Source organism: Cimex lectularius, unplaced genomic scaffold (assembly GCF_000648675.2).
Source record: "Cimex lectularius strain Harlan isolate CLEC.00 unplaced genomic scaffold, Clec_2.1 scaffold320, whole genome shotgun sequence".
Lineage (NCBI taxonomy): Eukaryota > Metazoa > Arthropoda > Insecta > Hemiptera > Cimicidae > Cimex > Cimex lectularius.
In genome coordinates, this window is record NW_019394176.1 from 439,510 (window position 1) to 453,357 (window position 13,848).

At 34.0% G+C, this 13,848-nt stretch overlaps 1 protein-coding gene across 1 annotated transcript; it reads left to right on the plus strand.

Moving 5' to 3' along the window:
• The first annotated feature begins 2,913 nt into the window (after positions 1–2,913).
• On the plus strand, positions 2,914–13,193 carry LOC106663223 (arf-GAP with dual PH domain-containing protein 1-like). The gene is made up of 7 exons (XM_014387893.2): positions 2,914–3,208; positions 10,840–11,065; positions 11,137–11,326; positions 11,412–11,642; positions 11,697–11,831; positions 11,934–12,156; positions 12,833–13,193. The coding sequence occupies exons 1-7, from the start codon at positions 3,127–3,129 to the stop codon at positions 12,895–12,897; spliced, it is 1,152 nt and encodes a 383-aa protein (XP_014243379.1). The 5' UTR covers positions 2,914–3,126; the 3' UTR covers positions 12,898–13,193.
• Positions 13,194–13,848: the final 655 nt, after the last annotated feature.

The window sequence follows — 13,848 nt, forward strand, 5'->3', positions numbered from 1 at the left end:
CACCCATATCATCTTCGAATACAAAGCAATAGCTCAATGGAAAAATTTAACGAAATTAAGAAATTTAACCTAACGGAAAAAACTTAAGGAATCAAATTGCAGCAGCGACAGTCAATGACCTGATACTTCTAAGGAGAAGGATTGAGTCTATTACACTGAACTAAGAAACTAGGAAGGTACAATAAACCAAAAGGCTGCAGTGCCTGGGGAGCCATACCCCGCTTCCTAATATCCTTTTTTACCATACCATACCATACCAAACTGTGAAGGCTAGATGGGTCATTAGAGATGGGTCAAGGAGATGCCTTATCTTCTCCAATCTTTTGATCCAACCAAACTTTTGATGGGTTGTTTTTAGAAATTTTTTAAAACGAATAATTAGCTTAATTTTTTTAAACAACCGCATATCTAAAGGAAATCTATTGATACTCCATGTTATTGTTAGCCATTTCCTATAGAGAACAAAAGAGCATTCTCTCTTGTATACTTTTGCTCGTTAAGTGTAAGAAAGGTTCATGATACCTAATTTTGCCAGCTTTTATAAATAAAATATTCAATATTCAATTAAATTCTCTCTCTCTCTCCCCCTCCCTCCCTCTCTTTCCCTCTCTCCCCTTCCCCCCTCTCTCTCTTCTGTCTCTCTCTCTCTCTCTATATATATATAATTTATGTAAGCTGCCATTTCCTATAAAATCTAAAATTTTTGCACTGATTTCTCGCCTGAAAGTAATGGAGAAAAATTAATCTAACCAATAAGCTATACAGCATTCGTTTTTCTACTTGATGTAAGTTGATCAGAGTTGAAAGAGACATTTCCATTTATGTATGTTTGCTAGTTTCACAACTTTTGAGTCAATTTTTTGATAAATTACTTAGAACAAGCAATTAGCTTTATTTTTTTAGTGACATCACATCTTAAAGACTATCTATTAATACTCCAGTTGTTAGACATTTCTCACAAAATGCTATATGATTGGGTCTTTATTCATGGAGTTTCTTGGAAAATTTTAGATTTTTTGCACAAATTTCTGGCCTAAAATGTACCTACAATAAAATTGCCAATTTGCAGTAGTGTTTTTTGTTATTAAAAGTCAATAGTTAACGAGACAATTGCCCTGAGGACTTGTTTTTAGAACCTTTGATAGATTGTGTTTCAATGTGTCTTTTATTTTTTTATAGCTTTATTTTTAAGCATCTTCTATCTTTTTAAAGGCAATCTGTTCTACCCTGTTTGCTGTTAGCCATTTCACACTAAACTAATGAAAGAGACATTTCCACTTATGCATGTTTGCTAGATTCATAACTTTTGAGTCAATTTTTTGATAAATTACTTAGAACAAACAGTTACTTTAATTTTTTTTAGTGATAGCATATCTTAAAGACTACCTATTAATACTCCAGTCTGATACATTTCTCATGATGAAGAACTTTAATGCTTGAAATCCAGATAATTGCAATAAAAAAATCTGTGAAAGGACATCGGGTGACATAAGGTAAGGTACTGGGATCCAGTGGGTCTGCATTAGAACTTGACAACTCACAAATGGGCTTTTTATTCTTCAAAAAAACACTGGCACCCTGAGGGTTGATATGACGTTTGCTGTTAAAAACCCCCGTTTAAACTTTTAAAAAATCTCTGAGTAGAACCACATAATCAACCAAACTTCATCATTGCTATTAGCTTTAGTTTTATGATTCAGCATAAAATTAAAAGCCATCTGCTGATTCTCCAGGTTGTGTTAGGCATTTCCCACTAAATCTGAGAGTTTTTAAAAAGTAAAATTCTACCATTTCCCGTTTTATTAATTAAATAGACATTTGTATTTGATAGTTTCATAATTTTGGAGTCAACTTTTGACAAATTACTTAGAACAAGTAATTAGCATTATTTTTTTTTAGCAACAGCATATTGTAGACTATCTATTAATACTCGTCTGTTAGTCATTTTTCATGATAATAAGTTTTAATCTTGAAATCCAGATAATTTTATACAAAAAACTGAGAAGGGACATCAGGTATTGCAACGTAAAGGTACCGGGTTCAATTCAGCGGCACCACATTCGAACCCGACATACTTACAAATCCATTATGTTTAGTGGTCTAATTAACCAAATTACTTATTTAATTATTATTTTTATGTAAGGTCAAGGTTGAGATGACAAAGCTAGTGTCATGAGTGGGATTCGAACTCATGGCCTTTGGCTCAATATGCCGGGATGAAGTCACGATAGCTCAAGTGGTTAGAATAGCGGCTTAGGTCGTGGGTTTGAATCGCTCTCGCGACACTAACTTTTTCATCGGGTTTGTTAGTCATTTCTTATGATAATGAGCTTTAATGCTTGAATCAGAAATTGTAAACAAAAATTCTGTGAAGGGGAAAGTGGGTGTTGCCAGGTAAAGGTACTGAGTTCGAATTATGTTTTAAGGTTCAGCATAATATCTAAAAGCCATCTGCTGATTCTCTAGGTTGTTAGCCATTTCCCAATAAATCTAAGATTACTTGGTACATCCAGTTGGCTTTATTTTTCAAGCATCAGATATCTTAAAGGCCATCTGTTGATACTGCAGGCTTTTTGAATAAATTTATGTCCTACCAAGTAATCAAAATAATGTTTTTCATAGCCAAAGTTTGTTACGGAATTTTTTTTTCAAAATAAATCATGCTAATGCGAGGAAGATGATTGCTATCGTGGAAGGGTTTATTCGAGGGCTTTGTTTGATAATTCTTAGGTCTATTTATTTACCTTTTGCCGTAAACATTTTTCAAGGGCTTTTTGACCAGTTTTTAAAATAAGTCGGAAAGAAAGCTTGGAAAAAAATATCCATTTGCCTTGTGTTGGTGGGGGAGATGTTTTGACGGGAAAGGTCAGGATCGGCTGCGTGTCGCGGGGAGGGGGCGGAAATCTGGGTCAAAGGACATTAATCGAAGTCTAGACGTCTAGACGTCAGTTGGCAGCCCTGGTCGAGTTTGTAAACTAAAACGTAGCCCGATAGATAACTAGTTTCCAAATCACCTTTAGATAATAAACACGGATGATAACCGAGTCGGAAACCGGGGTCCGACGCGCCCTCGTGACTTCTACACCTCTCTATTATTGAATTTAAACAAGTTTCCAGGGTGCGAAAATGTTCGATTCCGGGTCTAAGGGCGTCCTGGAACTGATGAAGAAGCCAGGGAACGACGTCTGTGCGGACTGCGGGGCCAAAGGTCAGCCTTTTACTTTACACATTTACCCTTCTCTCAGGTGATTTGAACATCGAAGTAACATTTCGACGTTGTCCGCTACTGGAAAAAAATAATAACAAACCCAAAACACCTAAATTCTTATAATTTCTGCACAGGAAGAAAACAAAAAACTAGGCCTAATCCTACAAAAGCCGTTTTTTCAAAGTCGATGTTGGCTGATGAATCGACCACCTTATCCTACTTACGAATCATCAGGATCTAGATATAGTCAAACCGCATAGAAAAACACTGCCAATTTTATTTTTTTGTCATAAAATCCGTTTGTCTACATGTTTTGCCTAAGTCTGAATGACCGCCTAACAGTTTATTAACCAAAACGCCTACTAAAAAAACGCGCAATAGGCATTTTTTTAAAGAGAATCTTTTAAATTAATACGAATAATCTATCTTCAGACCACTTCGAATGTACCCTGTGTCATAAAAGGTCAAAAAGATCTCATGCCTTGAGTGAAGTAACCTCAAGAACCTCCCCGAATATTGGCCATTTCAATTCAAAACAATAAATATTTACGTATACAATTTAAGTTTATAACAGATGAATTGATGATTTTGAAAGTCAAAGGAAACATAGAATTGTTAATACGAAGTAAAATTTATTCTTGGGCGGTTGATGAAGCGTGTCGTTTTAGATCATCCTCGACTGTTCGGTCTGGCACAAAATCCCTCAAACCTCTCATTTCTGAACTAAAACCATTAAAATCAATCATCTGTTGTTTTAATTTTTTCAGATTGATGAAGATTTTCTTTACACGTTGAATTGTCTTTCGTTAGGTCTGTCTACTCCCGCGGGTCTACATTTTGGTCAAACTCGTTTCGGCTTTCATGCCATACTCGACGAGCTTTCCTCATTATATTCCGTTCCAAGTTCCTCGTTGAAGCCAAAGCGCATTTGAACTTCACAAAGATCATGCATGTATTCATCGACTTGCAGACCAACATCCAACTTTTTCTTGACTTTATTTTTAACATTTTTATTGCATTGGTTAAATATCCGGTTTGTACAACTTTTTACGCTTATTATTCTAATTAAATGAATTATTGGCAATTTTTATAGTTTGCATTATTTATTGGGTTGATTGTTCAAGAGTATCTTCCGGTTCATCAGCTTATCCCTTGAATTTTCATGTTATAAATGACAGTGATATTACAATCTGAATGTTTATAAAAAGTATTTTGTTTTAAAATAATTATTAAAGTGTTTTCCTCGATTAGAATTGTATAATTAAAAACTTTTCTGTTGTGCTTAAAGTAAATTGATAAAACATTTGTTCTGTTGAGCCAGAGGACACGTGTTAAATTAATCGACACTTGATCACTTTGTTTACTTTTCTGTTTTGTGTGTTTATTTTCAGTGAGAAAATTAAGAATGAAGTTGGGGCGAAGAGGAAAGGAAGCTATGACTGTCGCAAAAGTGATCGAATGTCGGATCCGTTTTAGCATGTTTATGTAGATGGCAATGAATTTTTCTTGTATTCTTAGTCCAAAAAATAATTTACAGAATCAAGCCTTGAATTCTGATCATAAATCTGCAAGGCTTGTTCTCATTCATTGCAGAATTGTGCACATTTTCGCCACTATGAAGTCCATTGAGGTCTTGACTTGTCAAGAAACGAGTTAAATTTCTGTCTTTATTCCTTCCCCCTGAATATCTTTCAATAAAAATCTTGTATGGAAAGAGAAATGCAGTTTTTTTATAGGCATTTCAGATCTTTGAGCTAAATTATTTCATATAGCAGCTTGGCTAGGTGACTGTCTTTAATTGAGTCATTCTTTGCTTTGAAAAACAGTGGTTAATATCTGTAGTCTTTCATTTGCAATATACTGACTGGTCATACCTTCTCTGGATTTCAATATTCTTTCAGATTATCTAGGTAATTCCATTCTTTAAGACAAATTCTCATCATGCCCATGATACTCTAACCGTGAAAAGTTATGTGTATTGTTGTATATTTAATGCTAAATATTTTATAGTTTTAGTTTATAGTAGAAGTATAGTTATTTTAGTAATCTATGCTCCGGTGGGTTTTCGGATGTGCACAACAGTCTGTATATATGTATGGAGTTGTATATATTCTATTGTTGACTACCTGAGGTAGAAGTGAGATATGTTAGGCAAAAGGCAAACAAATAGACCTAAGAATTATCAAAACCCTCAAATCCATCCACAATAACAGTCATCTTGGTCACAATCAACTTGAATTTAAACAAAAGTTCCCTAACTTTGGTCATGACAAAACATTATTTTGATTACTAGCTGGGCCAGAAATTTATGCAAAAAATTAAGGTTTTTTAGTTGAGATAAAAAAGTCAGTGGCATGAGTGGGATTCGGACCCATGATCTTCGGCTTGATACACCGCTGCTCTACCACTTGAGCTATCGTGACCTCAAGTGGTAGAGCAGCGGTGTATCAAGCCGAAGATCGTGGGTTCGAATCCCATTCGTGCCATTGACTTTTTTATCTCAACTGAAAAACCTTAATTAATTGTAATATATTAATTGGTCAAGCGGACCACGAAATTAGTGAATTTGTGCAAAAAGCTTGCAGTATCAATAGATGGCCTTTAAGTTATCTGATTCTTGAAAAATAAAGCTATCTGTAAAGTCTAAGTAATTTGTCAAAAATTTGACCCAAAAAATATGAAACCAGCAAGTAGAAATGTCTTTTTCATAATCAAATTGCTCTTGCTTACTGCTAACATTAAAACTTTATTTCAATTAAATTTTAGGAAAAAAAATCTAACCAAAAAATCTTCGTTTTAGTATAAAATGGCTAACAACAAACAGGGTATGAACAGATTGCCTTTAAAAATTAGAAGATGCTTAAAAATAAAGCTAATTGCTTGTTCTAAGTAATTTATCAAAAAATTGACTCAAAAGTTGTGAAACTAGCAAACATACATAAGTGGAAATGTCTCTTAACTCTGATCAACTTACAACAAGTAGAAAAACAAATGCTTTATAGCTTATTGGTCATGTTAACACTTTATGTCAGTTACTTTTTAAGCGAAAAATCTATGCAAAAAAATCTTAGTTTCAGTGAGTAATGGCTAACAATAACCTGGAGTATCAACAGATTGTTTTTAGAAAGTATGCAGATGCTGAAAAAATAAAGCTTAACAAGCACACACAAGGGCAATTGTTTCAACTATTGACTCCCAATTAGAGAATCCACTCTATTTCAAATTATTAATATCAACACTTTATTTTGGTTAGTTTTTTTGTACAAAAAATCTTGAATTTGGTATGAAATTCCACATTTCACTGGTTCACTGGTTTGTGAGCAACGACTAACAGCCTGGAGTATCAATAAGCGTTTAAAATATGCTGATGCCTAAAAATAAAGCTTTTTGTTCTGAGTAATTTGTAAAAAAATTGTAAAAACAACAAAAATTGTCAAGACAACAATGGAGTTGCATAACAGATCGATACTGGTCGTGATGCACGGGTCATAAAGAGGCCGATTCATTTTCTAATCTAATCTAATTTAAGACTTGGGCAATACGCATTGTCTTTCAGGCAGAGACTGAAAAGGCTGAGTAGGCTACTAAAGACTGCCATAAACTCAACACTTTAGGCCACTACCTCCTCGGTAGTAAAGTCCAAAGCAGTTTGGGATTTTATAATGCCGTGCCAGACATTGGGCACAACAAGAAAATTACCTTTGATTGGGCATCAGGGCAGAGGGGCAAAAAGAATTGGAAAAGTTAAGTTCAATTAGGACATCTATTGCCCCTGAATCCTTTTGTGGCATACCAAACTGCCAAAACCCTGAATTGTAGGCATGTAAAAATGTGTGTCAAAGGGCCATTGCAGAAATTAAAAGTATATATACTTGGAGTGGCAGGAACAAGAGTGCCAGGACAACGGAACATGTCCTGAGTTGGTGCAAAGGCTTATGCAGGCGAAATTCAAAGGCCAAGGCATGAAGGATACACACAGGGGTCTTTGAAAAAGGTTTGGAATTTGGTAAAAAGCCTTAAACTTAATGAGTAGCTTTAGATAATAATGGAGATCGCACAACTGGCCAATATTGTTGATGGCTCGTAGACCATGAAAAGGCCAACTTCTAATCTAAATAAAATCTAGGAGATGGTTAGGAATGATTTGGTATTGTTAGAAATGGTCAAAAAATGGTTAGGGGTGGTTATAAATGGTTTGGTACTGTTTGAGATGGTCTGGAATAGTTAGAGCTGGTTTGAGTCGGTAGGGTATTGTTCAGACCCAGCACTGTTGATGTTGAAAAACCCGGGCTTGAAGGATACACACAGGAGTTGTTTAGGAAGTGTTGGGATCTGGTATAAAGCCTTAAGCTTAATGACAAGCTCTAGACAACAATAGAGATGCACAATAAATGAATAATCATCCTCTTTCTTAATCTTTGACAAGTGTTATTTTACAAGTAAGAAAATAGTTTTAGACTTGTATAGCTTTTTTTTTTTTTAATTGAGTGGTATGTTAAGGCACCATGGAAAATCCAAATTGTTAGAAAAAATATTCTGTTCTGTATCATTTTATTTCATTACATAGTTCTGTTAGTTGTTATTATTTAATGTAAAAGTATAATTAAAATAATAATAACATGATTGACAGGGCGTTTGTAGGATCTCAAAATTTTTGCATTTCTTGAAAATCTTATGATAATTAGTATTATTGAATTTGGCCACTGGTAAAAAAAAAACATTCTAGAATAAATCATATTTTTGTAGTGGTCAACTTCAATGAAATCATCTCCGTGGAACTGTCTCTCAGTTTCTAAAATTGCAACGATCAGCCGGCCAGGTGCAGTGTCTGCTGGCACTTTGCCTCTCCCCGTTTATCAAGAAGGACAACATTTGGCCTTTTTTTGGTAAATGCCGCATTGGACGTTGTCCAAATGACAGAACGAGTTGAATTAAATGTGGTGTAATTCTTTTGAAAGTTAATAAATCACTTGTTGCATTAAGAAGCTTAAGAATTTTTCGATTTTGACTAAAGCGACATAGGGAGGTTCACGAAAATCGTCCCTTTTACAATAGAAAGTAAATATAAACTTGTATTTTTTTTTTTTTTAAATTATGAAAATATTATTAATGATTGGACTTCTTTTTGTATATTTATGCCTGAAATTTGATGAAACAAAATTAGGTCACTATAATCAACACTGACTTTGAACAGCAAGTTTTGCCATTTTCATTTGACTAGCTTTCTCTGTTTATAATGTTGTTTGAAACCTAAAAATGCTGTCGGCTTGTTAAATTATCGAAGCGTGTCACGACCTGAAAAGTTATCTGACATGACCTTATTTTCGACCTAAATATCCTATTTAGTCATTGCCAAAAGTAAAAACAATCAACAGTGGGGGTGTTTACAACTTTTGTAATACCATAAACAATAAAAGTCAAAGTAGAATAGATAAATATTGCTAGTTTTAGGGTTAGTAGTTTTAGTGGTGCATTTTTGTTTGTATATACAATACAACCATTTGTTTTTATAAGTCTTTAATCTTTATGACCAGATAAGGTTTCAAAATTTACGTTGACTTTTTTCCCAATATTTTATTACAATTTGCAATTTCTGATACAACATGTAATTTGATGATTCAAAGATATTTTTACATTGAGGGGAGCAAATAATCGATATTATTCTTCCACTTCACTTCATTTTATTAAATAAACTGAACTACCTACTCCTTAGAAAGGAGTACACTTGTGCCACATCAAGAAAGGCTCCCATGCTATGTTATTTTAGCTCAAGGGAGGGTGATATATGGTCTACAACAGTGATCCCCAATCTGTGTGCTGGAGCTACAAGGATGCCGTGAAAAAATTCTATAATAAATATTATTTTTCTATTTATAAAAAAGTCTAAAAACCCCCCTTTATATATATATTTGCTATTAAGAGCGTAATCACTTTTCAAAAGGCAAGTTTTTCAATTTCACAGGAAAGTCAGGAGTTTTGATTATTTATTAAATAAAATTGCAGACAAAATAAGAGGTTTAGACATATCAATGCTTTTCTGGATTGGAAATGAATTACTTACTACTACTATCATAAAGATAGACAATTGTTTTGACTTCAGGCGCCGCAGAAACATTCTGATATATTAAGGGTGCCAGAAACAGAAAAAGTTTGGGAAGTGCTGGGTCTACAATGCAAAACTGTGGAATAATGGGGGCAAAACCCAAATTGATGGTATGTTAGAGAATGTTAGAGGAGTTTAATTTTGGGAATAGTGTCTTTTAAGGAAAATAAAGGTTTTTTTAAACTGATTTGCCAGGTTCCAGGAAGTGGATGTAATGTAGGTTTATGGTATCTTTTATCCAGATACCTTCTGAGAGGAACAATAATAAAAAAAAATATATTTAGCAGGTCCTTGCGCAGTGAAATAATAGAAATAAAATAAAACACGAATTACAATATAGAAGTAGAAGTTGAAGTCATAATAGCTCAAGTAGTAGAGTAGCGGTGTATCAAGCCGAATGTCGTGGGTTGGAATCCCGCTCGTGACACTGACTTTTTTATCTCAACTTAAAAAAAAACAACACCTTAATTAAATGTTATTAATTGGTCAAGCGGACCACGAAAAATAGTGAATTTACTTTGACATAAAATAGAAAAATCTCAAAAAGAAACAAAAATTTTTTTTGCCAACTTGTTAACTGTTTGATTATACAAGAAGTAGACACCATGACTGCTCTCAAGCTACTACTTGTTATGGCAAGAGCTTCGCTAGTTTTTCTAACAATTTGTTTGGCAAATGAACTATTTACATTTTTATATAATGAAAACAAAAATAACAAAATTTTGTTGACTTAACAAGTTTAGACTAATACAAAGTAAGACTTTTTCTAAATAAATAATTGTTTGTTTGAAAATAAAATAATATTTGCTTCATTATAAATAATAATTTAACTTTAAAATTACAATATTAAAAAAATAAAAACGGAATGTTAATCAATTAAAAATTGTCGTGACTTTCATGACGAGGATGATGTTCGAATGTTTCTAGAAAAAGGGAAAATGAGTAGTGCGGAATGTAGAATTGTAGGTTTATGTAAAGAATACAAATTGCTTTTTGAGTGAGTTGGAGAATTTGGGATGTAATTAGGTCAAAACCAGGACCTTTGCAGTTCGGAAAGCGTAACAAGATACATTTGACCTCAGTGGGAGTGACAGCTTTCAGGTAGAGGACGTAGGAAGGGGAGATATATTGAAACATTGTCAGGCTCAGAATGAGGAGTGAGGATTTTGAGGAAATGTTGAACAAATATATCAGCTTTGACCCATGATCCATTATCTTGAATGTGGTGTTTCAAGGGTCTTTTCATGGCTGTCCAGAGTGATTTATAAGAGAGGGTAAGTTTGGATAGGTAGAAGTCATAGTTTTATTGCAGCGGATTTTTAATCAAACGGGATAATTTATTAAAGGATTGGAATTGGTCAGAAGGATGCCTGGTGTTTTAGGTAGGTTTACAATGTGTGATGGGAGGGGTTTGGATAATTTGGGGGTTGAGTTGTGCCATCCTAACCGCTTGCTGGTTAGCAGTGGTGAAGAGATTCACAGCCTCAAATTTTCTACTTATTGACAAGTTTTATTTTTGTGTAAACAGGACCAGAATGGGCGTCTTACAATATAGGCATTTTCTTGTGCTCTCGGTGTGCTGGGATACACCGGGGCATGGGAACGCACATCTCAAAGGTGAAACACGTCCGGCTGGACCGGTGGGAGGATTCACAGATACAGAGGATGAGGGAGGTAGGCAATCTCGTCGCGAAGGCCAAGTATGAAAAACGGGTTCCTCCGTGTTATCGCATCCCAGTAGAGGGCGATCAAGAGTAAGATAAAATCCGAATGAAACTGTTTATTTTCTATTTATTTAAATATATGACTGATTATATTATTTTAGATCTCTTCTTGAAGAATGGATCTGCGCTAAGTATCTCAGAGAGGAATTTTCAAGGCCGGAGCGTCAAGCCTTCATGGCAGGCCACATGGAAGGCTTCCTCATGAAACGGGGCAAGGAAGATCCTAAGTATTACCCAAGGAAGTTCACCCTTTCTGAGGTCGATGACACCTTAAAATATTATGTTGATGAGGTGCTTCTAGTTCTCAAATAATTATATGTTTCAGTCCTATTACATGGTCACGTTTGTGCAATTGTGTGATCATTTTTGTTTTCAGAGGAAAGACCCGAAAGCCGTGATGCGAGTGTCTGACATCAACGTCTCTTTCTCTCCGGCAAAGCTTCAGAAAAAGAATTCATTCCAAATCAGCTATTGGAAAGACGGTTCAACAAGGCACTTGTACGTGTACCACGACGACCCACAAACCATTGTCAATTGGTACAATGCAATCCGATGTACCAAATTACACCGATTGCAGATAGCGTTTCCCACTGCAAGCCAAGCACAGGTATAAGAAAAAAACGGAAAAAAAGAAGAATTTTAATAAAACTTTTTTTTCCAGCTGGTTAGTTTTCTTACAAAAGACTTTCTCCAAGAAGGCTGGCTTTGGAAGACGGGGCCTCGTCCAACTGACGCATACAAGAAGCGCTGGTTTACACTTGACCAAAGAAAGTTCATGTACCATGAAGATCCATTGGTATTTTGCAATTATTTTTTAAAATTAATAATTTGTTTGTTTTTCGTATGGAATATGGAACATTTTTTATTGGGAGTTTTTCAGTGTAAATTTTATTTTCAGTCAGCGCATCCAAAAGGCGAGGTATTCCTAGGGCACATGTCAGAAGGTTACTCGGTCCGCGTCGGCGTCCCAGCAGGAGTACGTGACCAGGGCCATTCGTTTACACTTAGGACGCCCGGCCGTTGGTACTACCTGGCAGCCGAGGAGTCCTCGGTCAGAGATAAATGGATCCAGACTATCAGTTCAGTACTGGAGATCCCCCTGTCCACTCAGGACAATGCATGTGAGTGATTATTTTTTTCTGCTCTACTTTTCAAAAAAAAAATGCAAAAAAAAAAAAAAAAAAAAAAAAAAAAAAAAAAAAAGTATTTTGTTGTTTATTTCAAATTATATGTATTTTTAGTACTCGCTTTGGCGGTACATATACTATATGTATTTTTATCGTTATATTGGACCAGAAATTCACCAAAAACCGGAAAATCATTTTAGTAATAGATTAAAATTTAACTAATAATTTATTGGACATCTATCATCGGTCAAAGCATCTGCCTGAGCGAAATCTTATTGTCTTAACCCCACTTTTGAGAAAAAAAATTTATTACTCAAATTTATTGTTTCATCTCAGAAAACAATTTAAAAAAACCAATTAACTCACTCGTCAAGTTGGCTCTGGAAAACATAAAATTGAACTGATTTATTTTTAGTCAAAAGAGTGTAAAAGGGTTAGTAACACTGTACAGGTTAATAACAAGTTATTAATGTTGTGTTTATATTGTAAGTGAACTATTATTCTTTATACCTATACTTATTTTTTTACATTTATTACTTATTTTATATTTATTTATATTACATCTTTATTATTATGAAAAATGAACAAATAAATACGAGTGTTTTTGTTCTTTTAGTATATAATTTAAAATAAATAAAATAAAAATGGTTTTTTGTTTGTTTTAAATTAGTTGCAGCTCGTCTCGTTAGAAAACGAGGAGTGACAAGCAGCCTGAACATATTCTCGTCCAGATGACGGCGAAGCAAATTTCATCCCGTCGATCACGTCCTTCGATTCAATCCGACCCAGACGGCGGGATCTGTAAACAAAGTCGTACGTTTTCTAGTTGAAATGAAATTCCCACTGTGCTATAGCTTTACTATGTTTTGATCCCCCTAAAAAAAATTAATAATTATAAATAAATTAAAAAAAAAAAATTCACCGTGGTCTTACGTTTCTGTTCAACTGACAGTTTACACATAGCATAAATTCTGTTTTGTCTATTCCAAAGAAGGTTTTTCTGTTTTAAATGTGAAAATGAATTACATTTACTTTTTTTATTTCTAATGAACCCCTTTTATCAAATCAATTAAAACATTGTAAAACTAATTAAACTTTATTACGTACTGTACACACTTAATGTTTCAGTTTATGCATGACAATATGAAATGTAATATTGAATGACTAGTAATTAAGAAAGATTCATTTTAAATATAATACGTTTATTTTTAACTCAGCACTTCTAGTGATAGATTTTTTTTTTTTTTAAATCAAAGGACGTCACAGTTATAATGTTCCTTTGTAATAAACTACAGTATTTTAAAATATAAGGATATCATCTTATGCTTAGTCTAGATGAAGTCGTTCCTAAACAAATCAGAAATGATTTTTCCTGTAATACCGTTCGACGTCATTAAATGAGGTTTGAACATTTCTGAATAACTGGGGTTTTAAGTGTATATTTGTTACTTTTAATGTCGTGTGTTTATTATTTAATCGCTTTTTATTATATTATTTTTTTTAACCTTTCTCTTTGGTTTTAAACCCTGTTGGTAGTTGAAATCTAACTAGGAATTGTAAAGAAAAACCGACCATGACATATTAAATTAGAAAACATTCCAATGTTTCGTTTCTTTTCACTTTTATTTAAAAAACAAAAACAAATGGAAGTCTATAGAGGCTATAATATCCTTTTAATTTAAAAAA

What these genes read in the sequence shown, in the direction of transcription:
- LOC106663223 (XM_014387893.2), top strand. Translation starts at nt 3,127, where the DNA reads ATGTTCGATTCCGGGTCTAAGGGCGTCCTGGAACTGATGAAGAAGCCA. An exon ending in CCAGTAGAGGGCGATCAAGA is followed by an intron (nt 11,066 to 11,136) that starts GTAAGATAAAAT and finishes ATATTATTTTAG; the next exon opens with ATCTCTTCTTGAAGAATGGA. An exon ending in GTCCACTCAGGACAATGCAT is followed by an intron (nt 12,157 to 12,832) that starts GTGAGTGATTAT and finishes GTTTTAAATTAG; the next exon opens with TTGCAGCTCGTCTCGTTAGA.